This window comes from Somniosus microcephalus, chromosome 25 (genome assembly GCF_052327205.1).
Source record: "Somniosus microcephalus isolate GS21.2 chromosome 25, FLI_Smic_1.0, whole genome shotgun sequence".
NCBI lineage: Eukaryota > Metazoa > Chordata > Chondrichthyes > Squaliformes > Somniosidae > Somniosus > Somniosus microcephalus.
This window is the reverse complement of record NC_141011.1, coordinates 47,618,738-47,646,607: the sequence shown is the minus strand read 5'-3', so window position 1 is coordinate 47,646,607 and position 27,870 is coordinate 47,618,738. Positions and strand designations below refer to the sequence as shown.

General features: G+C 45.6%; 1 protein-coding gene across 6 annotated transcripts in view; it reads left to right on the top strand.

Moving 5' to 3' along the window:
- The window catches only part of samd11 (sterile alpha motif domain containing 11), a 301,407-nt gene that overhangs the window by 74,631 nt on the left and 198,906 nt on the right, over positions 1 to 27,870 (top strand). For all 6 annotated transcript variants that reach the window (XM_085967340.1, XM_085967335.1, XM_085967339.1 and 3 more), the window contains exon 3: positions 23,012 to 23,193. In XM_085967340.1, the coding sequence (XP_085823466.1) occupies positions 23,012 to 23,193 (182 nt within the window). The remainder of the gene's footprint in view (positions 1 to 23,011; positions 23,194 to 27,870) is intronic.

Below are 27,870 nucleotides of genomic sequence, written 5' to 3'. Positions count from 1 at the left end.
CCCATGGGCTAGGGAAGGGAAACATTAGCCAGGGTTTGCAACAACAACTTGCATTTATATAGCGCCTTTAACATAGTAAAATGTCCCAAGGTGCTTCACAGAAGCATTAACAAATAGAATTTGACACCGAGCCACAGAAGCAGATTTTTGGACAGGTGGCCAAAAGCTTAGTAGGTTTTCAGGAGTGTCTTACAGGAGAGGAGAGAGGTGGCGAGGTTTAGGGAGGGCATTCCAGAGCTTGGCGCCGAAGCAGCTTTTATCCAATGGGAATGGGGTGGGGTTTGGACAGCATAGACTTGGCTTGAAAGAAAGACTTGCATTTCTATAGCGCCTTTCACGACCACCAGATGTCGCAAAGCGCTTTACAGCCAATGAAATGCTTTTGAAGCGTAGTCACTGTTGTAACGTAGGAAACGCGGCAGCCAATTTGTGCACAGCAAGCTCCCACAAACAGCAATGTGATGATGACCAGATCATCTGTTTTTGTGATGTTGATTGAGGGATAAATATTGACCCAGGACACCGGGGATAACTCCCCTGCTCCTCTTCGAAATAGTGCCATGGGAACTTTTACGTCCACCTGAGAGAGTAGACGGGGCCTCAGTTTAACGTCTCATCCGAAAGACAGAGCTTGTGATGTGACATGAATCAGTCATTCATGAAAGAAAGACTTATGAAATAATACTGAGCGGCCTACGGGTGGCGCTGTCCAGGGAGAGTATAAATACTCGGGCACGGGCCCAGCTTGCGCAGGATATTCTTAACAGGAACTAGTGAAGGACACAACTAGACCTCCATGTTGTAAAACAGTTGATTAAAGCTTTGTTTAACGCTTAGACCAAGTGCCTAGTAGTTTTCTTACGTCATGATGTCTACCCACTGCCTGCAGACGCTCACTTGTGAAGGCCGCTTGGATGAGGCACCAAAGGGTTGTTAATGCTTCTGGAACTGTGCACTCACATGAATCCACGCCTTTGGAAGAAAACTGGGGGAGTGGGCGGGAGGGAGAGATAACAATGCTGTGTATGTACAGACACACCAATTGCTCCTCTGTGCGTGAGTGCTGCTGTTTTCTTAACCTTGCCTAAGCCGTCCCACTACCGTGGTTAGTGGTAGGTGGGCAGCAGTGCCTTCTCTGATGGAACCCTGAACCACAAAGGTGGGTGGCAGTGTTTTGTTATTTCCTGTGGTGGAAAATAGTCAGTTGCTATTGGTCAGTAGCGGCAGATGTCTTTTTTTTTATTCATTCATGGAATGTGGGTGTCGCTGGCAAGGCCAGCATTTATTGTCCATCCCTAATTGCCCTCGAGAAGGTGGTGGTGAGCCGCCATTTCAGAGGGGCAGTTAAGAGTCAACCGCATTGCTGTGGGTCTGGAGTCACATATAGGCCCAGACCGGGTAAGGACGGCAGATTTCCTTCCCTAAAGGACATTAGTGAACCAGATGGGTTTTTACAACAATCCGGTAGTTTCATGGCCACCATTACAGCTGCCATGGTGGGATTTGAACTCGCATCTCTGGATAATTAGTCCAGGCCTCTGGATTACTCGTCCAGTAACATAACCACTATGCTACTGTACCCCTAAGTGGCCATATGGTCATCACTGGTTGCCCAGTGGCAGCGAGGGTGCTTATTGTGGTCATGGGATTTGATTAGCGGTGGAATAGGAACGTGTTTTCCTGAGGGATCCTTGCTAATTAAGTGGTGGAGAATGTATCCTTTCCCCCCCACCCGATGGTATTGGAGCTATCATTGAAGACGTACGTATTCCCCAGTGGTACTCTGGAGAGATGTGGCATATTCCCTAGGGGGGTGTTTGTCCTCCTTGTTTATCTCCTTACCCATTCTTTCCTGTCAGACACAGCATGTGTGAGCTGCAATAGCTGACTTCAACTAATGTCCATACATAGAGGACCTGTGGCTGAGGTCAGTGCTTCCACGGTCACTCCAACTAAGGTCAAGGAAATTAGCAGAGACCAGTGGGCCTTCTTTGTCCGGAGAGCTTGCTTTCTGAATTGATTTGAGCCACATTTTGAAGTTCCTTTTTTAAGTAAACTTTTTTTTCCTCCCCCTCCTCGGAATCTCCTCCGACGGATTTGATTAAATCACACCCAGAAGATATAAAGATGTGTGCCCTCCCACACACAACACGGCTCAGCGGGTCAATCCTGTAAAGTCTGCTAGGTGTGTAGTAAAACTGGTGAAATATTTATAACCGCAGCCCCCTTGCTGAGCTGCACATATATGCTGGGTGGACTGCAGGCCAAATCTCCTCCTACGCTAATGCTTATAGGGGCTCCTTTTGGATCAGCTCTTTTCCCATGACTTCTGGACTTTCTCAGCTAAGTTTTCGTTGGACCCAGTTAGCAAGTTATATATCCGAGGGATTACTTATTTATTTCCATCCACCTTTGGCAAAGATCCATTCTAATATTGAACTGGCAAGGATACAAATCCTGCCTGTGCCCTGCCTCACTTGAAGGTAGATTTGAAAACTCCTCATTATCAAACTGATGTTCCTGTACAATCGGCTGGAAAATGTTAAGGACCATGGGCGTGTGAGGCTCACTCCCATCACATCCTGAGATTCATGTTTATGTCCAGTCCAGTTTGGGATCTAGGTGGAATCAGACAGAGGTGGGTGAGCGTCTGGTAGAGGCAATTTGAGGCCATATTTTAAGGATGAGTAACGCCAAAGTTCAGATGCTAGTCTACCCTTAAAATACGAGATGGGTACTTGATAGGAACTGGCACAGCCAACCAGCTTGGTACTGGGCAAGCGGCCTAGAGGTTGGGAGGTCACATCCCACCGTGGCAAGTTGTGAAATTGAATTCAGTAAATCTGGTAAATTGTGGGCTTGCACCGGATAATATTACCACGAAAGCTGCAGTAATGTCACAAAAACAGAAGCTTCAGGGAAGGAAGCCTGCCAGCCCGATCCGGTCTGGCCTGCACCATGTGGTTGACTTGTAATGCACTCTGAAGTGGCCCAGCAAGCCATTCAGCTTTAAGAACAGTTGCTGGAAGAAGGACCATCACCGCCTTCACAGGGTGACTAGGGGGCTGGGCAATACATCGAAACATAGAAAATAGGAGCAGGAGTAGGCCATTCAGCCCTTCGAGCCTGCTCTGCCATTTAATGAGATCATGGCTGATCATCCAAATTCAGTACCCTGTCCCTGCTTTCTCCCCATATCCCTTGATCCCTTTAGCCTTAAGAAATATATCTAACTCCTTCTTGAATATATTTAATGAATTGGCCTCAACTGCCTTCTGTGGTAGAGAATTCCACAGGTTCACCACTCTCTGGGTGAAGAAATTCCTCCTCATCTCAGTCCTAAATGGCTTACCCCTTATCTTTAGACTGTGACCCCTGGTTCTGGACTCCCCCGCCATCAGGATCATCCTTCCTGCATCTAGTCTGTCTAGTCCTGTTAGAATTTTATAAGTTTCAATGAGATCCCCTCTCATTCTTCTAAACTCCAGCGAATATAAGCCCAATTGACCCAATCTCTCCTCATACGTCATTCCTGCCATCCCAGGTATCAGTCTGGTGAATCTTCGCTGCACTCCCTCCATGGCAAGAACATCCTTCCTCAGATAAGGCGACCAAAACTGCACACAATACTCAAGGTGTGGTCTCACCAAGGCCCTGTACAACTGCAGCAAGACATCCTTGCTCCTGTACTCGAATCCTCTCGCTATGAAGGCCAACATACCATTTGCCTTCTTAACCGCCTGCTGCACCTGCATGCGTACCTTCAGCGACTGGTGCACAAGGACACCCAGGTCTCGTTGCACTTCCCCTTTCTCCCAATCTATTGCCGTTCAGATAATAATCTGCCTTTCTGTTTTTGCCACCAAAGTGGATAACCTCGCATTTATCCACATTGGGCAGATGCATGGCAGATGCAGTATAATCACCCAACCTGTCCAAATCATACTGGAGTTTCTCGGCATCCTCCTCACAGCACACACGCCCACCCAGCTTTGTGTCATCTGCAAACTTGGAGATATTACATCTAGTTCCCTCGTCTAGATCATTAATATATATTGTGAATAGCTGGAATACTACACACTTGTCAGCTTCACCCATATTCTGAGAACAAATAAAAGCCTCTAGTTTTTTTTATTATTCGTTCATGGGATGTGGGCGTTGCTGGTAAGGCCAGCATTTATTGCCCATCCCTAATTGCCCTTGAGAAATTGGTGGTGAGCCGCCGCCTTGAACCGCTGCAGTCCGAGTGGTGAAGGTACTCCCACAGTGCTGTGAGGGAGGGAGTTCCAGGATTTTGACCCAGCAACTAGGAACGGCGATATATTTCCAAGTCAGGATGGTGTGTGACTTGGAGGGAGACTTGGAGGAGGTAGTGTTCCCATATACCTGCTGCCCCTTGTCCTGAAGGGATATTTACTAGTCCTAGTCCCTTTAGGGCTACCCCGGATCAGGTGTATTTCTCAGACGTTCACTTTCAACTAAAATTTGAGGTAGCCGAATCCTAAAGACACTTAATTGGGTCTAAAGGTCTAGGCTATCTCTCCCTAAAGGAAAGGAACAACCCGAGAATGTTACCGTCCTCCAGATAGCGCTTTTAATAAGTTTAGCTAGACTGTAACGTCCTGGATATTATGAGGGTCCAGAAAACTCCCTCAGAATTCTGTAACTCTTCACCAAAGAGTTTACAGAGATTGAGTTTGCGAGTTATTGATACAGAAGACTTATGTGAGACAATTCTAAAAATATAGAGATTTATTAAAAGAACTGACATGCAATTTACAGTTGGTGAATCGGTCAATCGCAACGTTAACAGTTCTAAAAAGAGAAAAAATACTACCTTATTATTAACAGAGAATCTTACTTTTAAATCTCAACTTCACTACTGTATTACAGTTCTTAAATTTTCTATACAGGATATCCATCAATATCAAATACCTTTGATCCCCGAGGTACAAAGAGTGGTAGACCACAGAGCTGCCTCTGAAGCCGAGAATTGCTTTGCCCGATTAAAGCGAGTCTGATATCCCATTTGAGAGTTCAATATTTATACCCTTTTTCAGTGGTATTTCCTGTAAAGTTTCTGCTGACCCAAGTTAATTATCCCTGTTCATCTTTTTGCCGACCTCTGCAATTCTTACTGCTACATCAGCTTGTAGCATTCCAGAATCTTGTCTCATCTCCAGGTGTTCTGGGTTGACCATATAAAAACGGTGTGAAGGGCAGATGTTCCTTATCTTATGTGCCATCTTTACGAAGTTTAAATTAGAACACCTTATCCAGGGTGAACCATTGTTTTTGTTCCCAAAGGTCAGCCTGTCGGAGCCATGCACCTTCTGTTTCAATAAGGTTATTTATTCAGGGTCAACAACTGTTTTATCTCAATAGCCAGAATTCTTTCATAGCTATTTCATAGTTATGTTTCTAAATTTCCAAACCCAGTTTGTCATGTTTTAACAAGACCAGAATTCTTTCATAAGATAGTGTATTTTTCTGAATAGGTTATATGGCTTATTCCTTCACAGTCCTTCTAGTTGGAAGAGGATGCGGATTTGGGAGGTGCTGGCGAAGAAGCCTTGGCGAGTTGCTGCAGTGCATCTTCTAGCTGGTACACACTGCAGCCACGGTGCGCCAGTGGTGGAGGGAGCGAATGCTTTTACTGTTTGAATGTGTAACTGGGCATCAACAACAACACAGTTTTACTTAGGGTTATCTATTTACCCCTCGTGACATTTTATCAACTCAATTAAATCTAGCTGTCAGAAGAGTACTGGGAATAGATACTGGTAACATCGCGAAGAGGTAGTTTAGTCTTGGGAGAACATTTATCTTGATGCCATTAGAGCCGCCACGTCATGAAGCGGGCAACCAGGACCAATGATCCGTTTCATGTTACACGAAGAAGTACATTGATTTCCACTGCTTACCTTTTCCCAGTAAATAGTTTTAAATGCATTTTTAAAAATGAGTGGTCTCCTATATCATTGCTCATGGTGAGTTGGAGGATGTGCTGTTTTACAAACGTGAGCTCCCCAAGCCACAACTGCAATCTACTGAAAAACTTTAATTAAGAACCTTGAGCGTGTGCGGCTCACTCGCATCACATCCTACCATCCCTTGTGTCCGCATGCCCGATACGAGACTCCCAAAACAAGTGCTCTACTCGGAGCTCCGGCACGGCAAGAGAGCCCCAGGTGGGCAGAGGAAACACTTCAAGGACACCCTCAAAGCCTCCTTGAAAAAGTGTAACATCCCCACCGACACCTGGGAATCCCCGGCCCGAGACCGCACAAAGTGGAGGAGAAGCATCCAGGAAGGCGCTGAACATCTCGAGTCTCTTCGCCGGGAGCAAGCAGAAGCCAAGCGCAGGCAGCGCAAGGAGCGCACGTCAACCCAAGCACCCCACCCACCCGCCCCTTCAACCACCGTCTGCCCCACCTGTGACAGAGACTGTAGGTCCCACATTGGACTCATCAGTCACCTGCAAACTCATTTTTAATGTGGAAGCAAGTCATCCTCGGTTCCGAGGGACTGCCTAAGAAGAAGGAAGATGTACAATCCAGTATGGAATCTAGGTGGAATCAGACGGAGGTAGGTGAGAGTGTGATAGAGGGAACTTGAGGCCATATTATAAGGATGACTAAGGTGTAAGTTCAGATGCTATTCTGCCGATAAAATACGAGATGCATACTTGATAAGAAATGGCAGTCAGCAAGCTTGGTACTGGACCAGCCACCTAGAGTATGTGCCTGGAAAGCCAGAAATGGCCCCTGCAACAGGGCTTCTTTCTCTCTATTTGCCCTCTGCATTGTTCAACAGGTTCAGTCTCTCTTTCCCGCCCCCAACATTTGCCATCAGAGTCCATCTACCATTTTCCTCCCCCCCCCCCCCCCCCCCCCCAGCAGTAGGGTCTCCACTCTCGTTTAGTTCTCTCCCTCTTTCTCTTCTCGCCCCAGCTCTCTCTTTCTTTCTCTTTGTCCACCTCTGCTTCTTTCTCTGCCACAAGAAGAGCAACAGCTTGTGTTTATATAGCACCTATAGTGTAGAAAAAGATGTACCAAGGTGCTTCACAGGGGTGTAAGGGAAAAAAATCGACATGTAGACATTGAAGGAAGTATTAGGAAGGGCGACCAAAGTTTGGTCACAGCTTTCCTTGTTTTATTGCCCATCCCTCGTTGCCCTTGAGAAGGTGGTGATGAGCCGTATTCTTGAACCGCTGCAGTCCATGCGGTGAAGGTACTCCCACATTGTTGTTAGGGAGTACCAGGAGTTTGATCCAGTGACGATGAAGGAATGGCGATATAGGTACATAGGAGCAGGAGGAGGCCATTTAGCCCCTCAAGCCTGTTCCGCCATTCAATGAGATCATGGCTGATCTGCGATCTAACTCCATATACCCGCCTTTGGCCCATATCCCTTAATAGTTTTGGTTAACAAAAATCTATCGATCTCAGATCTAAAATTAACATATGATCTAGCACCAATTGCCATTTGTGGAAGACAGTTTCAAACTTCCAGCACCCTTTGTGTGTAGAAGTGTTTCCTAATTTCACTCCTGAAAGGTCTGGCTCTAATTTTTAGACTATGCCCCCCAGTCCTAGACTCTCCAACCAGCGGAAATAGTTTCTCTCTCTCTACCCTATCTGTTCCCCTTAATATCTTGAAAACGTTAATTAAATCGCCACGTAACCTTCTAAATTCCAGGGAATACAACCCTGGTTTGTGTAATCTCTAGTTGTAAGTTAACCCCTGGAGTCTGGGTATCTGTTTTGCTGGAACGTGAATGGGGAGAAAACTGAAATGTGGAGAAAGGTTTTGTATATGATTGTCAAGTAGGAATAGTTGAAGATAAACAATTAGAAGGGAAAGTAGCACCGATGAGGAAGAGGAAAATTGACCAGACAGACAGGATGGTCACCGTGTAGATGATGGACCCAATGCACGTGTCCAATACAAGACATTTTATTATAAAGATTCCAAAAAGATTAAAATGACAGTGAAAGAGCAAGCCATGCTTGAACAGTGACATTCCCATTAAACATTGATGGGTCTGATCTGACCTGGAGTGAGCTAGCTCCGTTAGTTACAGCTCGATGTGATCCGATAAAATGAGCGAGAGTTAAATTTGCCGGCTGGATGCTGGGGATTTCAATACACCAGCAATTTTCAGAAAAATCCCAAGTTAACATTCATTTCTAGTTTGCTTTCATGTTAATTAGGGGAACATGCCATCGCAAGTGAGCTCCCAGGTACTAAAATCAGAGGGACCGGAAAGCTCGTCTCAAACAGAATTCAGCTATGTGGCCGAAGACTTTGCCATAAAAGATTTAACAATCACCGTGGTTCTCGCCTGCCCACTGCAGAACCGACCATCTCCTCCATTCTCTCTTTCCCCTCTCCCCTCCATTCTCTCTTTCCCCTCTCTCCTCCATTCTCTCTCTTTCCCCTCCCCTCTCTCTCCCCTCCTCCCTCTCTCTCCCCTCCTCCCTCTCTCTCTCCCCTCCTCCCTCTCTCTCTCCCCTCCTCCCTCTCTTTCTCCCCTCCTCCCTCTCTCTCTCCCCTCCTCCCTCTCTCTCTCCCCTCCTCCCTCTCTCTCTCCCCTCCTCCCTCTCTCTCCCCTCCTCCCTCTCTCTCTCCCCTCCTCCCTCTCTCTCCCCTCCTCCCTCTCTCTCTCCCCTCCTCCCTCTCTCTCCCCTCCTCTCTCTCTCCCCCCCCTCCTCCCTCTCCCCCCCCTCCTCCTCCCTCTCTCCCCTCCTCCCTCTCTCCCCTCCTCCCTCTCTCCCCTCCTCCCTCTCTCCCCTCCTCCCTCTCTCTCTCCCCTCCTCCCTCTCTCTCTCCCCTCCTCCCTCTCTCTCTCCCCTCCTCCCTCTCTCCCCTCCTCCCTCTCTCCCCTCCTCCCTCTCTCTCTCGCTGGGGCCTAATTCTGTTGGCACTGGCAGCCCTCTCGTACCTCGTCTAACTGGGTTTTTTCACATGAGGCGGTGAATGTCAGCAGGGTATGAGAGTGTGGGGAACCTCACTGCCGAGTGCAATCCTGTTTGCAACAACACGTACACTTTCCAGTCGGATAGCAATCCGGAGTGCAAATCTTTGACGGTTTCTTTTTTCCCCTTCTTGGCCAGGAGCACTACGGATAGTTGTCGTGCCTTAGCTGTTGCCTCTGCTAAGAACAGGCATCGCAGCAGGAACTGGGAATTGAACCTACAATCTTCTGACTTGTACAGCTTCGTACTACACCCGGTTGCGCAGTTGTCCACTAACCCTTCAGGGAGCTGGGAAGCAGGCACTTTGTAGGGTGCATACGAATGTAACAGGTCATGCTTGTATAGAATGCAGTTGGGAGCTTCAAGCCACTGCAGTATAATTTAATCTTTCACGATCAGATTTGCGTGGGAGTTGGTGCCCCCATGCGCAATGTTACGGACTGGTAGGTTTGAGGGTCTGCAGCTAAAATTCGCCACATGGCAAGCGAGTTTCTGATCTCCGCCCCGGGGGGGTCAGGAAGGCAGGAGAATCACCCCTAGCTGCTCTCGCACACCCCCTAGTGGCACTTGGAAAAGAGACAAAGGTTGAGACCCAGACTGAGGGCCTAACTGCTATGCTACCATGGAATGCCCAAAGTGTCACCATGGCCTCGCAGCCTGCAGTTTCTAAGTGAAATCGGGTTGATTTTTGAAGTGGGTCTATCAATAATTAGATGACCACGGTGAAACTGAAGATGTTTAGCAGAGGAAAGTATACCTTTAAGAGAGTACATATAACCAGAATAGTTGATTAAAAATGTCTTAACTAACGAGTTCCTTCGTTATCGAGGACTTGTGTTGTAACAGCTAATAATAATAATAATTCAACTTTATTGTACAATGCACAACAAAATGTGATCTTGCAAGCTCCCATGAGTCCAGTACAAATAACATTAACATTAAACGTAAATAGCACCATCCTGGGAGAAGCAAAGCTGCTGCGTCTGTGCGCGCCGCCATTCCATTTCCACCATTCCTCCTGTCTGACAATCTTCAGCCCAACGCCCGGGCCTGTTCATCAGCCGCCCCTCCCGGGGCTCCTTCCGTGACCTTCTCACCAACCACCCCTCCCGGGGCTCCTTCCGTGACCTTCTCACCAACCACCCCTCCTCGGGGCTCCTTCCGTGACCTTCTGCACCTGGTCTTTCCTGATGGTTACCCCTCCAGGTACTAACCAGGCCTGGCTCTGCTTAGCTTCCAAGCCTTGCCAGTGACCCTGTCCCTAGTCCCAGGAACAGGGACTGTAAGTTGTCCATTTTGCGATTGTTTTTGGAATCATAGTTACCTTTTTAAACTGACAGTTGTACCTGTTGTACCAATCATTGGAGATGCCAAAAGCATCCCATAATTTATTTTGCTTGAAACCATAATAGAACATACTCTTTTAAGTGCCCCCAAAAAAGGAACAATGGAGTTTTAAAACGCTGATAACAAAGAAAGGTAAACACAGATGGTATTAGCCGAACTATAAATTAAAGCCGTTTCATCCTCACTTTACAAAGTGTTTTATTCATTTTATCTTGTATTGTTGTTTGCTATAAGTTGTTTGTTATAAGTAAGTAAGTACATTAAGGGGCAGACAGTTGTATCCTGCAATTTTCTACTCCAGCTCAGTTTAATTGCACCACCTCAGGATCATATGTAAGGCACTATTTGTGCCTTTTTGTTTTTAAATCAGTAAAGTGTGCTTTGTATGGACATCTAATATAATTTCACCTTTCGTGAAAGCATTTGATCATTACAAATTGTGTATTAGGCATGTAATCTGATATGCTTCAGCCTTTTTATGTTGTATAATATTTTAAATTTTCGAATGCTGAATCCGTTTTGGTACTTCTTAAAACCTAATCTATGTGGCGTGTCCTGAGCGACAGAAGAGTCTGTAGGGTAAAGAAAGTAACAACTTGTATTTGTTATACATGCAGCTTTAAAAAAAATTGTGGAAAAGTGAGAATTGCATATTTAAAAGAAAACAGTTGTTGATTTAAATTTTAAAAAATACCCAACTTTTACATCATGGTCCCTTTTGGAATAACTTGTTCATATTCTAGACACAAAAGGCATCAAGGGGTATGGGGAGAGAGCAGGAATATAGTATTGAGACCAGAGGCCGAACCCTGAGAGGGAGAAGCAGGCCCCAGGCCGTCGGACCGTGGAGCGTGGAGCTGGCGACGGTGAGGAGGAGGCCGCGGCGACTGGAGCATTCACAACCCGACGATGTGTTCGGCGAGTCGGGCAGAGGCAGCGCAGCGCAACGAGCAGCAGCAGCAGCAGCCACAATGACCCGCTGCAGCACGTCGGCCGGCAGCTCCATGGCGGGAAACTCGCAGTCCCGACTGGGAGGAGGGGAGCCGGGAATGGCGGCCAGAGGTCGGATTGTGAGCGGGAGAAGCAGGCCACCACACGTGGAGCCGGCAACAGTGAGGAGGAGGCTGAGGTGACGAGGAGGACGGAGCGGCTGAGGGACATCGTGCTCCCACTGCCACGGGAAGCCATTATATTGACCCTCTGAACGCGGCGCTGTATGTATAGCTGACGCGTCCCTACGGGGAGTAAGCATTCCATTGTAATTGTACTTGTACTGGTTACATATGGCAAATAAAATTGAACTGAACTGAGGATCAGCCATGATCATATTGAATGGCGGAGCAGGCTCGAATGGCCGACTCCTCCTATTTTTCTATGTTTCTATTTGCTGCCTCATTTGGACGGACTCGCATTCTGTGCTCCATCCTTGGGGGGGAAAAATACGAACAAGTGTCTGGAATCGAAGGTTTCCTTCATGTGGAACAAAACTGGCATCCTGAAGCTTTCAGCACTGGCAGCACACAGTCAGTCCTGTCCTTTTTACTCCTCCCCGATACAGTACATCCCAATACGGTAGATGTGTCTGTACTTTGTCAGCCAGGGGAGATTTAGTACGTGCAATCTGAAAATACGGAGAGAGCCTGAGACATCCTGGGAGAATTGATTTCCAAGACTGACATTTAATTTACACATGCACAAGGTTTGCACCTGTTTTGACGAGTGGCCTGAATTTCTGTGCTGTCATTCTTCAGATTTTTTTGGCTCCTAATTGATCGGAACCCATGGCAGTGGTTCTTTCTTGGCTGCTTGAGTAGGAAGAGGCCTCTGCATCACTGGGATCAATTAACCAGTCTCCAGAAAGCATTTGTACTGAATCCCCAGTATCGTAGCTGGCCGGCAGTGTGCAGGGGGCATGACCTTGCTGAGTTTAGCCTGATTGGAAAATTTGCTTCCCTTGTTTCTCTCGTACGAGGCAGATTGTGGATGAAATGCAGATATTTCCACCGCACTGGAAAGCCTGAAAGTGCCAATATCCTGTTTTTTTTTTTGAGGACCATTTATTTTCCATTGCTAATTTTTTTGGGGGGATAGGTTAGTTTGATCTCTTTCCTCCTTTTTAAGATGCTCCTTGAAACCTACTGCTGTGATCAAGCCCCGTCCTAATATCTCTTTATGTGGCTCGGTGTCAGATTTTGTTTGATACCCACTCCTGTGAAGTGCCTTGGGGACGTTTGGGATAGTGCAGGAAAGTGGAGATGAGGTAGAAGATCAGCCATGACCTTATTGAATGGCGGAGCAGGCTCAAAGGGCCAAATGACTGACTCCTGCTCCTATTTCTTATGTTTTACTACCTTAATGGTGCTATATAAATGCAAGTTGTTGTTGTCCCCCACGTTTTCAGATCTCCCCGAGTTGCACCTTGCCCTGATTAAGCAGGCAGATAGACAACTTGCTCTGCAGGACTCCACTAATGCAACTCCTGTAGCTAGACGCTGCAAGGTGTGTGACACTGTCTTGGGCGACTCGCCCACCTCCCTCATAGGAAGATCTACTCTGCGGCTCTCTCTGATAGCAAGGCCGAGACCATGAGCCCACGGTATCCTATTGTTCCTTGGCAATCGGTGGAACAACTACTTCTGCTGCCTAATCCGGTCACATAAGCAAACATTTTTAGGACGACCTGACCGTGGAAACTAAATCCAGCTACCTGATCATATGGTTTTAATGTGAAATATCAAATTATTAAGCAGCCAGGTTTTAGTCATCCATGTTGTAACATTTGGTTGAATTTGAAATTTCTAATCACTCTAATACAGGAATAGGAACAGGAGGAGGCCATTCAGCCCCTTGAGCCTGTTCCGCTGATCTGCGACCTAACTCCACATAACCGCCTTTGCCCCATATCCCTTAATACCTTTGGTTAACAAAAATCTATCGATCTCGGATTTAAAATTCACAATTGATCGAGCATCAACTGTCATTTGCGGAAGAGAGTTCCAATCCTCTACCACCCTTTGTGTGTAGAAGTGTTTCCTAATTTCACTCCTGAAAGGCCGGGCTCTAATTTTTAGACTATGTCCCCCAGTCCTCGACTCTCCAACCAGCGGCAACAGTTTATATACATTCTTAAAAGATATTTAGAAAAGCCCATATTGTAACTTGTAAGTAACTAAGTGAATAAATAGAGAGTAATGGATACCTATTACATGGTGGTAGTTTCAACAAGTAGTTCCGACGATCTCCACAGTAGGATCGCGAGTCAAAGGGTTTGTATCATCCGAATCTCAAGATAAGGTTACAGCCAAAAAATCATTCCCATGTACGATTTTTTTTTTAAATAGGTAGTTTAATATTCCATATAAATCTGGAATATAAAGCTGGTATCCATAATAGTGACCATGAAACTACGGGATTGTCGTAAAAACGATCTGGTTCACTACTGTCATTTTTAGAGCAGGAAATCTGCTGTCCTTGCCTGGTCTGGCCTTTACCCGTGACTCCAGACCTGCAGCAATGTGTGGTTCACTCTTAACTGCCCTCTGAAATGGCCGAGCAAGCCGCTCAGTTGTGCCAAACCGCTACAAAGAAGTATACTGAGAATAGCTTCACCACACGGACTGCAGCGGTTCAAGAAGGCGGCTCACCGCAAGGGCAATTAGGGATGGGCAGTAAATGCCGCCCATGCCAGCGACGCCCACATCCCCAGGAAGGAATATGAAAAAAAAATTGTGGAGAAAATGTTCTGATTTTTTTCAATTTTTTGTTTTCTGGCAACCGGTGGCATAGTGAACATCAGCTGAGATGCACCATGTGGGGACATGTGGCAAGGTCCATACTGAATGATTGATTAAGGATTGTAATGATTGTCTTGAGCTTGTCAAGTGATACTTCACAGTTGATTACCTGGAAATAGCACTATGATTAGATAATCATATATCATTTTATACATTTTAGCATACTACTTAAACCTAATGGTTAGGGAAAGTTTGTCAATCCACAATGGGGGCGGGGTGGGGGGGGGGGCGGTTGGGGGAAAGGTACTTAACAGAAATATTAGATACACTGTACAGTTTTCAAAAAAATCTTTAACTCTTGCTTTATGTTAGAGTGCCTTACCCTTAAACTGGGTTTCTCTTCCAAGGGAACAGAATTCCCAAACATTTCAAGATGATATAATGATAAGTAACTGGTGTAAAAGGATGGAGAGCGCAGTATTGCAAGTTAAAATACTTGTCTGGAAATGGAGTAATGACTGTGGCGATGTTTTATTTTCACTCTCTTTGATTATACCAGTATATTCAGCTGGCACTACTTTCCCTAAACCGTTCAAATAATGTAATGGTGCACAGTCACCATTTTCTCAATTAAAAACACATCAGTTAAATTATATCTAAACTTTAAATGTGGTAAGCAAAACAAGCCAAGAGTAGCAGTGAAATATGGTCAATATCTGCATTTATGGGACTGGCCATAACTCAACTGAAAAGTTTAAAAGAAAGACTTGCATTTATATAGCACCTTTCACGACCTCAGGACGTCCCAAAGTGCTTTACAGCCAATGAAGTACTTTTTGAAGTGTAGTCACTGTTGTAATGTGGGAAACGCGGCAGCCAATTTGCGCACAGCAAGCTCCCACAAACAGCAATGTGATAATGACCAGATTATCTGATTTAGTGATGTTGATTGAGGATAAATATTGACCAGGACACCGGGGAGAACTCCCTCACTCTTCTTCAAAATAGTGCCGTGGGATCTTTTATGTCTGCCAGAGAGGGCAGACGGGGCTTCTGTTTGACATCTCATCCGAAAGACAGCACCTCCGACAGTGCAGCACTCCCTCAGCACTGCACTGGAGTGTCAGGCTAGATTTTGTGTTCAGGTCTCTGGAGTGGGACTTGAACCAACAGCCTTCTGACTCGGAGCCGAGAGTGCTACCCACTGAGCCACGGCTGACAGTTAATCTTTAAGTTTATCGGCACTGGCTGACTTCAATGCGCTACTTCAGTAAAAGACTCTACATGGCATAGCATAGTGATAAAATAGCTTGGTTGCTTATTGGTAACGTTGTATTTCAGATATGGCAGTGATTGTGTTTAAGACAATGCTGGTCTTTTCCTTGATTGATTTTTTTTCTTGAATTAATGACTGTCTTTGGAAGCAGAACTATGCTGTGCCCAAGGCTCGCTAATGAAATCTAAACTCTCGATGCCCTCTCACATCAAACAACATTTCCAATCTCTTCACGTTCAACCTGATCCTCTTGGAGTGAAGTCTGCTGAATTAGAGGCAATTTTTTGTGTGGCACACCCATTTCCCCTTTTCAGTCTACGCGGAGCCTGCATTAAACTTGCAACCTCGATGGCATCAGTCATAGATGATTGTCGTCATCATTCTCTTGTTTATGGAACGGGTCACAGATTCACATAACCCATAAACTGTGGGATTCAGCCTCATAGATTTAGAATGAAAGACCCAAATGCATTGAACCCATTCCAGTTCCTTAGCATAGTAGGTACTTGGTGATATGTTATGCTAGTGCCAAAAGATGACAGAAGAAAGACTTGCATTTATATCGCGCCTTTCATGACCACCGGACGTCTCAAAGCGCTTTACAGCCTATGAAGTACTTTTGAAGTGTGGTCACTGACATGAATCTTGTCATTCATGTGGAAATGACTTATGAAATAATACTGGGCGGTCTGCTGGTGGCGCTGTCCAGGGAGAGTATAAATACTTGGGCACGGGCCCAGCTTGCTCAGGACACTCTTTAACAGGAACTAGTGAAGGACACAACCAGATCTCTATGTTGAAAAACAGTTGCTTAAAGCCTTGTTTAATATTCAGACCAAGTGCCTAGTAGTTTTCTTACGTCAGTCACTGTTGTAATGTGGGAAACGTGGCAGCAAGCTCCCACAAACAGCAATGTGATAATGACCAGATAATCTGTCTTTAATGATGTTGATTGAGGGGTAAATATTGGCCCAGGACACCGGGGATAACTCCCCTACTCTTCTTCGAAATAGTGCCGTGGGATCTTTTACGTCCACCTGAGAGAGCAGATGGGGCCTCGGTTTAACGTCTCATCCGAAAGACGGCACCTCCGACAGGGCAGCACTCCCTCAGTGCTGAAGGATCAGTGCTGAAGGATCATAATGAGCCAATAGTTCTTTACTTTCTTCACCACCATGTGTATTTTAATAGTAATAGAGTTGTCCTTAGGCTAAATACAAAGTTGGTTTGAATAATCTGGTGCAAACCTAGGAAGCGAGTAGAGCTTTGATTGTCCAGCCTATTACCCATGTTCGTGGCTATCTATATATCAGATTAGTGGGGTCATTTGTCTCCACTGGACTGCAAGCAGCTTTAGGTCGAGTGGGGTCATGAGTCAGGTTCGTCAGGACTCTTGCTCATATTTGCCAATTTTAGTTCTCCACTCCATTATGGTGGATACCGGAGGTTCTCCTGAATTCAAAAGGAAAGGCTAATCTAACTATTGATTTCTTTCAATTTTCCTGCTACAACGTACCTCCCGTTCAACTGCTTGGATAGAATCGGGGTAATATTATGGAAATAAACCCGAGCTGATGAAAGATTGTACGGTTTAATTTCAGACACAGTAAAAACTGTAGCTGAGATGTCTGCTGAGGTAAGATGGAAGGCCGTGCATTGCCCGAATAATGATACGCTGTTGTGTTTTGCTTCTGTATTTGAAGCTCTCTTTTTTTTTGTGAGCTGTTGGTTTTTTTGGATGTAATGAAAATTTGCCCTGACATTGAGGCACAGATGGTGCTCCCAACAGTTGGCTGCCATTTTATCAGGCAATCTATTACCAACTCGATAAATGTTCAACTGGCAAGTGTTGTATTACTGGTGACGAACTGGGTTGGTGTCCCTATAACCAACCGTCGGACCTGTTCTGTAAACGCAGTACTTTGCATGTTCATTCCTGCATGATGCGGCCACTTCCTGCGCTCAAAAGCGCAGCTCATGCCAACCATCAAAGGAACTCGTAAATGAATAGTGCTTCAGGATGAATAACAGGTAAGTAATATACTCAATGTGCGGTTGTCTAATTTACCTGTCAGCTAACGTCAAAGGACATGTTACAGTGAGAAGTGACTGTCAGGTTGAGGTGGAAATGCACAAGCCTATTAGTTGGAATTATTTTCATAGAAATGACACCTTTTTCCCCCCCACGACCAAACGTTCCTAATGCTTTGCATGTACAATGCTTGGGTCATTTGAAGTAATAGAGCTATTGCAGTCTCCCCACAACCCCGCAATCCCCTCCACCCCCACAAATTTGCCAAGATATACTATTTGCTAAGGAGCTGTTTAAGCTCTGCCTTTGCACAGAGAGGTGCAGTGAGAATGCTGTCTGCCCTAACCTTTACTCTGCAGTTTGCTTTGATGCCAGCGTATCGCTTGTTGGGTGGTCGTTTTTTTTTTAAGCGACATCAAAGGTGCTTTCGGAGCCGTCTGTGGTCCTGGATTGTCTGACCCTCGTAGCTGATAAAGGTCACGCGTAGACGAGAGGCCTTGAAGTGGTGAGGGGGGAGAGGGACAGACGAGGGAAGCTGGGTAATGCAAAAAGCGAGCTTAGATTACAAGCTTCAGTCTGGCCTACTAGAGGGACCTTGCAGTTGCCTGAGCATTGACGGTATCATCTAGTTACATGGGCAAAGCAACCTGCTGGCCACAACTCTCGTTAGCAATTCACGGTGAAATATTTTCTGTTGTAAAAGTGCATTTATTTAACATGCATTTACTTCTAGCACAGTATTTGGTGTAAATTCCTGTTAAATAGATAGCAAATTTGCTGTTCAGTTAACAGGAATAAGGCACACAGAGAGTGCAATTAATTTTTCAAATTCAAACCCCTATGGGGTAAAAATCTGATGTACGGCTCCTTGGTACCTGCAGGAACACCTATGGTAAAATTGCGCCTGCAATTTTTGTTTTTTTCTCTTTCTGTCCATAACAATGGATGGAGAATCGCGGGGCTGTGCAGTTCTGCAATGTGCGCACCTGGTGTGCAGTCAATATTTATTTTATTATAGCCTCGGAGGGGATGTTTTTTTGCACAGCCTATGTGCTATAATGTTGGTTGCCGCTGTCTTTGTTTGTTTCCTGCTAAAACATCGTTCACCAAAGGGATCAGTTCATCAATCCATGCTCCGGTCAAGGAGCTCTGCGCGCTGGGAGCTTTGCATCAGGAATTTGGGCACGCGCTTCGAATGGGCGGAAAATCGCGGAGAGTGCGCGCCCAAGCCTCTGATATGTGCCCCCCCCCCCCCCCCCCCAACGGGCGTAACTCAGTACAATTAGTAAAATCACCAATAATAAAAACAGAAAATGCTGGAAATACTCAGCAGGTCAGGCAGCATCTGTGAAGAGAGAAACAGAGTTAACGTTTCAGGTCGATGACCTTTCATCAGAACTGGAAAAAAGCAGGAAATGGAACAGATTTTTAAGCAAGTAAAATCACCCCTTCTAACTCAGCTGCATCAAGTTAGCGAGCAATCACGAAATCTGTCTCCGCATTTTTGATGGCCTTTGAGTCAATCATGGTTAGTGTTTCAATATTTTCTGTTGTAAAAGTGCATTTATTTAACATGCATTTACTTCTAGCACAGTACAGTATTTGGTGTAAATTCCTGTTAAATAGATACCGAATTTGCTGTTCAGTTAACAGGAATAAGGCACACAGAGAGTGCAATTAATTTGTCGTGTCCTTTGCCCAGAAATTATTATTGGCAATATTAACGGGCAAACAGTTAATGTGCTTGCCTGAGACACCTCGGTCTGCTGTTTGAATGCAGATGTTAACCCTTTCGTTTTAAATTAATCTGTGCCTTCACTGATAGCAAATAATGTCGAATGAATGTGTCAGGCATTTAACCGGTTATCTTGTCAACAGTAGCTTCCAGGCTTACAGTCATGGGGTAATTTTAACCTAATCTGCTTAGTGGGAGACTTGACGGGATCGAGTTGGCCATTTTACACCCCGCTCGATTTTACACTGCATTGACTTCGATAGAAAGTAAAATCAGACGGAGTGTAAAATAGGGAGGGCCAACCCGATCTGGTCAGTTTTCCGCTGGGTGTGCCAGTTTAAAATGATCCCCATAGAATATTGCCGCACGGGAGGAGGCCATTCAGCCCATTGCTCCTGCTGCCGGCGCACTGAAAGCACTGCCCTTTCCACTTCCCTTGTAAAAGCTATTATGGATTCTGCTTCCGCCGCTGTTTCTGGTCGGGGCATTGCATGTCTTCAGCAGCCTCTGCCAAAAAAATCTACTCCGACCCACTCCCTTTCTTCTTTTTGGCAGTGATCGTAATTTGCTTGAACCTCTGGTCACGCTTTGGCAGTTTGGAGTAAGAGGGATAAATCTTCACTTCTACTGCCGGGCGGTAGCGGTTCGGCCGTTCCTTTTACACCCGTCCGATTAACTCTTCTGTTGAAGCTGATCCACTACCGCCCATTATTTTGCCCGGTAGTGAAAGTGAAAATTCACCTCAGACAATTTGGACAATGTCATTGTTAGTTCAAACAAGCAACATTTATGGTTGTACGGTTGCTGACATATTTCACTGCTGTACCCAACATGTTGTACCTTTTTAAAGTGTTCTCCACCTATGGTTCCACAATGACAGCTGTGCCCACAAAGTGGGACATTTTTCTACGTTAAAGGCGCTATATAAATGCAAACTGTTGCAGTTAAAGTGAGGGGCTTTTCCAAAAGAAGGGCAAATCAGCAGACAAGTTGTCCAATGACCATCTTTGTAGTTAGATGTTGAGTAGCAGTGGAGAGACTGGGTTGCCTACCTGCCCTCTCAGCTGGGAAATGGTTTGCGGCCTGAGTGTGAGAAAGTGCAAATGAGAAAGGAAGCTTCAAATTCATTCAGTAATGATGATGACACTTTGCAGCAAAGGCCTGCTCACTTTGGGTTAGAAAAGCGTGTGCCATCTACAAGATGCACTGCAGCAACTTGCCAAGGCTTCTTCGACAGCACCTCCCAAACCCCCGACCTCTACCGCCGGGAAGGACAAGGGCAGCAGGCGCCTGGGAACACCACCATCTGCAGGTTCCCCTCTGAGTCACACACCATCCCAGCTTGGACGTATATCGTCGCTGGGTCAGAATCCTGGAACTCCCTCCCTAACAGCACTGTGGGAGGATGCTCACCACACGGACTGCAGCGGTTCAAAAAGGCAGCTCACCACCACCTCATCAAGGACAACTAGGGATGGGCAATAAATACTGGCCTTGCCAGTGACGCCCACATCCCATGAACGAATTAAAATAAAAAAGAAAGGCCTGTTCACTTTGAGTTAGAAAGGCCTAAACACATTGGGTTAGAAAGGCCTGTTTAATATTAGAACAAACTGTATGGGTAGCTCCCTGTAATTAATATTCACGTCTCCTATTACATCTTTTTGCCGGTATACCTTCTCCCGCACTTGTGGTTATATCCTGGTGTACACAAACACGCTTTGTTTGGATGAGGTTGCTTGGTCCTATGATCTGTTTCCTTATTACTGCTGCTCTTGGATTTTTTTTTTCTCTACTTTGCTCAAACATAAAAGGCTTCTTTGTTGTGGAGCCAGAAGTCGGCAGAGGAAGGTCAGTCTGCCACCACCGGGAGAAAGCCCACTGCACTCTGCTTCACAACAGTGAAACATCTCTCGGTCACACAAGCACAAGTAACAGCTTCATAGTTGGTGCGATTTTTTTTTTGTGGGCTACATTGGTACGTGTGTGGGGCCTATAACTGCAGCACAATTTACCTCCTATGATTCGAAGCCCGGAAGATACTAAAGTCTATGCTTCGGTACACGTGACCACTGGGTATCTCTAGCTGAGAGTGAAAAGGAAGCCTTTACTTTTAAGTGTAAAGTGATAATGCACCAAGTCTAACATGTTTCGAAGGCGGGCATATGAAAAACAGCAAACGTGGAAGCACTTTTAAAAAAAATCGAAACTAGTCATTTAACAGGAAGAGAAATTTTAGAACCCTGAAGAGGGACACTATTTCATTTGGGCTGTTCTGAAAGAAATAATGTGTGTTTCAGTTGTGCATCTTTAATTCTGCTCGGTAACGAGTTCAGCCGCACCACCGGCCTGTGCAGAGAGCTATTCAACTTCCAGGTAAAAGTGTCTCTTTACACTTTAGCAGAAATCACGCAGCATGTAGCTAAACAATCTAACCATGCAGACTTATCAATTTAAACTGTTTCATGTCATCATTAACAGGGGGCCCTATTGATTTTTTTTTCCCAGTGTTGTTCATGATGAAAAAGGACTCGGAGTTGCGATCTTATAATCCTTTATTTTCTAAATAATGAAGGTGTAAGGTGGTGTAATTTGGCAGATGGTAGGAGTGAATTGTCAGGTAGATAAGGATTGTCATCGATAAGGGATTTTGTGTCAGCTACCAGCTCTGTCTCTGAGGCACACTCGTTGATGGTGAAAAATATTAAGTGGGTGTAAAAGGCCAAGTTAAATAGGTTAAAAATGCCTGAGCTATTTTTATCGGGAGCTCGAGGCCACATGCCTGAATTGAAAGTTCAATGTAGAATGAAAGGGAAGTTCCATTCAGTGGTCGAGGAAGGAAGGCGTGGACTGAGGGGGATCTGACAGAAGTGATTTTTCTTAAAGAGGAAATAACAATAAAATAAGAAATTGCAGCACTAAATTTTCTGCTGATCACCCTGTTCGATGTGTAACTCGATTTGACAACTTACTGGAACAACAAAGTCTCTGTTGGTCACTGTTCCACGTTAATTAACATCTTTCTTAAAGATTGGTGGAAAGACTATAAGGTCGAATAGCTATATACATTTAGGCTGCAAGTAGTTGGGCCAAATCTGATGTGTTTACTTTGTGGATATCCGATCATTTCAATACATTGTCCACTTTGGGGCAACGTGACTGTCCTCAAAAGAGGAATCTGCTGAAATGGTGATGCTGTGCTAGTATACCCACTCGTAGGCCATTCAAAGTTATTGTTGGCCTTAAGTTGGTCTTTGTGGGTCTATAATAGCCGCCAAGGGATAATAATAATCAGTGTTGGACGAAAATTATGTTGTTATAGGCGTTAATGTGTATTTGGGCTCTTCTTACTTAACCACCAAACAGTTTGAAGATGAGAAATACTTGCGTTACAGATTTCCATGCAACCTATTGCAATTAGCCTCGGATGGAATTTTTCAGATGTCCTTTTGGTAGGGTCGGTAATTTCAACACCTTTTTAACAAATCACATCAGGCCGTTGGCGTACAAAATAAGAGTTAGAGAAATCACTTCAGAGTGTGCAAGTTGTTTAAGATAGGAACACCTTTTTAAGAGCTCCAACGTTCCAAGTTAAAATGTATTTTGTTACGGTGGAGCTAGTTAAAGTGTGCGTAGCAATGAAGTATGTCGAGGGACCTAAAGACAATCCATCCATCTGGGCTCTAACCTGCGTTGACCTTTTTTTTGTGGTATCCATCCAAACCGATGGATGTACTTTCTTTTGTTGGAGGGGGGTTGTGGGGGAAATGCCATGTCCAGGGCGGGCAGTGCCCACTTGAAACCTGACTGAAAAGAGGGGTGGTTGATTTTAGTAATTCTTATGCTCGGGCAACCTTCCTAAGAATAACTCCGATCTTTTGATCTTTTTTTTTGTGTGTGTGATAGAATCGGGGACGCTTGGCTGAAAAGAGAACAATTCCTTTGCCGCCAACAAGAGTACCTAAGAAAGAACTGTCCTCGGCTTTTACAAATAGTGAAGATAGTGAAGAGAGCGAGAAAGCAAATGGTGACCGCCCTCCTGAGGTAAAACAGGAAGAGGAGATTCAGGCTAGCACAATGAAACGAAGGTAACAGTTTACTAAGCGTTAATTTATGTTGGAAGATAGATCCTTGAGGCTATTGTACAAAGACTATGTACGGTGTACTCTATGATACATTGTTGTCTGTATAATTAGCAAACCATGGTGTTCAGCTTTTCTACTGTAGCAGGGCAGTGAGATCGACATTTTTCTATCCGTTACATTGCAAATTTTGTCACAGTGGTGGCAAGTGATTTGACAATAGTCAGTGATTTTAATCATCTTGCTATAAACAGCAATGCTGCACTGTGATAAAGATCCAATTTGTTGAGCGGGTATAATTTGTTGGGCCATAAAAAACCCAGAAGGGAACGGATAGAAAAATTGATGTGCTCCAGTTCTCGCTGTGTGAGACTTTTCACTTGTCATTGGCAGCGAGAGTTTCGGAGCGGAGGAGGAGGCCGTACGGCCCCTTGTGGCTGTGCTGGCTCTCTGAAAGTGGGGCAAACCTCATTGCGCTGTTCCTGCCGTGTGCCCGGGAACATGTATCGCAAAAATTGCGCACTGCTAGCCTGCGGATTTTTTTTCCCCACCTATTAACCGGCAGTGCCCCATTTTGTGACGCGTTCTCCCAGTGTGCACCAGGAGTGGCGGCGTGGAGTGTCTTTTGTCCCCCCCCCCGGCCCACCGACCACCTCCCCTCCCCCACAACCTGCATATAACCTTTTCAATGTTTTCCTTCTTCAAATATTTACCCACTTCCCCTTTTTTTTTAAAAAAAATGCTGCCGTTTGATTCTGTTCGCACCATTGTTTCTGGTAGGACTTTCCACAACCCTCTGTGTTTATAAAAATTTTTTAAAATTCTAACCTCATTTTAATTGTAAGAAAAAATCAGCAGATTTTCAAATAGGGTTGAGAGTACATCTGCGCAGATTTGATTCAGCGTGTTGCTCAACGGGGCTTTTGAAAGAAATCTCCCCTTCCGTTGGGTCTCCCCTCGCCCCGCGCATTCCCCCGGGTGAAGTCGGAAGCAAAAAAATTTAAAATACCACACGTTCCCAAAGCTTCTACCGCCATTGTAATGTGATTCACTGCTGGGAGGCTTGCAGCAGTGGCCTGTGGTGGCTTGTCCTCTGTCGATGCCTCACCGCTGTTTCCTCCTCCCTCCCTCCCCCCCGCCTCCCCGGGGAGAAGTGGCCGTGTCTTCACTTGCCGCATCTTCCAGACGGCACAGTCGAGATGACGAGCTCATGGGGTGGGTTTAATTTCCTGTGGTGGTTCACCGGTTTATACTTTTCTATGGTGCACTATTTTAGACTGTGCTGGATTCGTGTGTAAAGTAGCCTCGCGTGAAGAAGAGCAGAATTATTTTTGGAACAAGAAGAAAAAGCAACTGTCCACTTTCTTCTCGTGGGGGGAGAAAACAATTAGAAGTGATTCCTCATTCGTAGTTTGGACTCTAATGTTATAAATATGGATTTAAGCCGAGCTGCAGGATTAATGCCCCATGTAGTTCTGCAGGCCCCATTTTGGTGCGTTAACCCATTTAGACTGTGTTGGATTAGTGCATAATGGAGCCTTACATGGACATGTTGACTGGCGTGCTTCTAGAGCAGATCAACCCCATTGTGGGCAGAGATCCACACCCTACCGCTCTGGCAGAGTCTGTTGCAGCACAAACACACTGTGCCAAGGTGCCACCTCAAACCATCTCCCCTTCTTGCCCGCTTTACTAATGGTTTTAAGAGTGAATTTTGTTGCTGGCAATCATTCTGATTTGACACATTGCAGGTTACACTACATAGAGTGGCCGACAATTTGCAGCACAGAAACAGGCCATTCGGCCCAACAGGCCCGTGTTATGCTCCACACGAGCCTCTTCCCACTCTGCTTCATCTCACCCTATCGGCGTAACCGTCTAAGGGTTCTTTAAGGGAAGCGCCGATGCTTTCTGGAGTAATTTTCCAACCCCAGAGCCTTGGTGGGAGTTTTGACAGTCAGGAGCGCGTTAAGGGGAAGTTGTAGCGCTCGTCGCCTGATTTTCAGCCCGTTGAAAAAATGGCCTGCCGCATTTCTGCTACATTCTCCTGGTGGGCAAGGTCCCCTGCCGAGGGCACCAAGTTGGCTGAGACCGCCTGCTTCCAGCTCCGTAACATCGGCCACTTGACCGCTAACTCAGCCCGTCCGCCACTGAAACCCTTGTATGTACCTTTAACACCATCGGATTCAACTTACTCCAGTGCTCTTCTTACGGCCTCCCGACTTCCAACCTCTCAATTCCAGCTCATCCATGACACTGCTGCTCTGATCCTATCCAAGTCCCACTTGCCTCTCGCCCTTGTCCTCTCTGACCTACATTTAGCTCCCCGTCCCGCCAAGCCTCAAATTTAAAAAAAATTCTCGTCGTCGACTTTAAAATTCCTCCATTGCCCTGCAACCCCTCCCCATCCCCAACTCCGTAGCCTGCTCCAGCTCTACAACTGCCAACCAACCCGAACTGTCCCTTCCTCTGACTCCGGCCTCTCCCCTTTCTTTGCCCTCCATTGGCAGCCATGTCTTCAGCTGCCGAGGGACCGCCGTCTGGAGTTCCCTCCCCAAACCCCTCTTTGACCAAGATTTTGGGCACCTTACTGAGTTCTCTTTTGTCTTGGTGTCTGTTACCTCCACACCTGTGTGAAGCACCTTGGGGCATTTTTCTGTCTTAAAGGTCCTACATCAGTGTAAGTTGTTGTGTATATAAAAGCATGTGCCTCACACGGAGCATGAGTGAATACAGATGTATCTTCATTCCAATAATGGACCAAAGTAAAGAGTAGAAATAGATAAAAGAACTAAATGAATAAGATAACCTAAATCGTTCAGCCAAGTCTTTTTATCTGTGAACCAGAGTTGAACAGTTTACAGTAATGGCTACCTCTGATGGCTCAGTGAATGTGTCCACAATAGCTGAGCTGCGCAGACCAGGAAGATCCCACATTTGACACCCATTCTCTGTTGATTGATGGTGGGGATGGCAGGCGAGGTACTACATTGTGCTTAAGTGCCCTTGAAGTGGGGGGGGGTTACGTGGGCGGAGGGGACTGGACCAGAGCTCCCATTCCTGATAGTTATATGGCACCCCTTGCTGGAATGTGTGAACATTGGATCAGGTTCAGTCATGAAGCCCCCGTGGTTGAATAGCTGGCCAGCACTCATTATCAAGGCGCTCATGAACAATGACCACTTGGGTGAGGTACCAAAGGGCAGCTGTGGAAATGTACCCCAGGAAGTCAACTCCTAGAGAGAGAGAGAGAGAGAGAAAAATATTGGTGGAAAAGCAGAGTTTATAGTATTCCAACTGATGCACTGTCCCAACATTTCCAATGGTTTACACTTTGGTTAGGTATCATCATAATTTATTGGATAATTCCAAAAAAAAAGGCAGCTAGCTGCAGCTTCCCAGCTAGACAACTGTTGATAGCTGGGGAAGTAGCAGGGTGTCCATGAGGTGCTGGCTAAGTTTGATGGTGGAGGGGGAGAAGGGGAAATGGTACAGCATCAATATTAGCTAACTAAAATCTAGGCTGACACTCCAGTGCAGTACTGAGTGAGTGCTGCACTGCCGGAGACACCATCTTTCGAATGAGACGTTAAACCGAGGCCCCGTCTGCTCTTACAGGTGGATGTCAAAGATCCCATGGCACTATTTTGAAGAAGAGCAGGGGGGTTATCCCCGGTGTCCTGGGCCAATATTTATCCCACAATCAACCTCACTAAAACAGATTATCTGGTCATTATCACATTGCTGTTTGTGGGAGCTTGCTGTGCGCAAATTGGCTGCTGCGTTTCCAACATTACAGCAGAGACTACACTTCAAAAAGTATTTAATTGGCTGTAAAGTGCATTAGGACGTCCGGTGGTCGTGAAAGGCGCTATAGAAATGCAAGTCTGTCTTTCTTTCTTCTTTCTTTAATGGTGCCGATGCTTTTATCGTCACTGCTCCTCAGGACATGTATAATGTCCAAAAACACTGACCAGCATTCCAGTGAATGTGCTCGCCATTAATGTCCAAATACACTGACCAGCATTAACAGAGTGAATGTGCTCGCCATTAATGTTCAAAAACACTGACCAGCATTAACAGTGAATGTGCTCGCCATTAATGTCCAAAAACACTGACCAGCATTAACAGAGTGAATGTGCTCGCCATTAATGTCCAAATACACTGACCAGCATTAACAGAGTGAATGTGCTCCCCATTAATGTCCAAATACACTGACCAGCATTACAGTGAATGTGCTCGCCATTAATGTCCAAAAACACTGACCAGCATTAACAGTGAATGTGCTCGCCATTAATGTCCAAAAACACTGACCAGCATTAACAGAGTGAATGTGCTCGCCATTAATGTCCAAAAACACTGACCAGCATTAACAGAGTGAATGTGCTCGCCATTAATGTCCAAATACACTGACCAGCATTAACAGAGTGAATGTGCTCGCCATTAATGTCCAAAAACACTGACCAGCATTAACAGAGTGAATGTGCTCGCCATTAATGTCCAAATACACTGACCAGCATTAACAGAGTGAATGTGCTCGCCATTAATGTCCAAAAACACTGACCAGCATTAACAGTGAATGTGCTCGCCATTAATGTCCAAATACACTGACCAGCATTAACAGTGAATGTGCTCGCCATTAATGTCCAAATACACTGACCAGCATTACAGTGAATGTGCTCG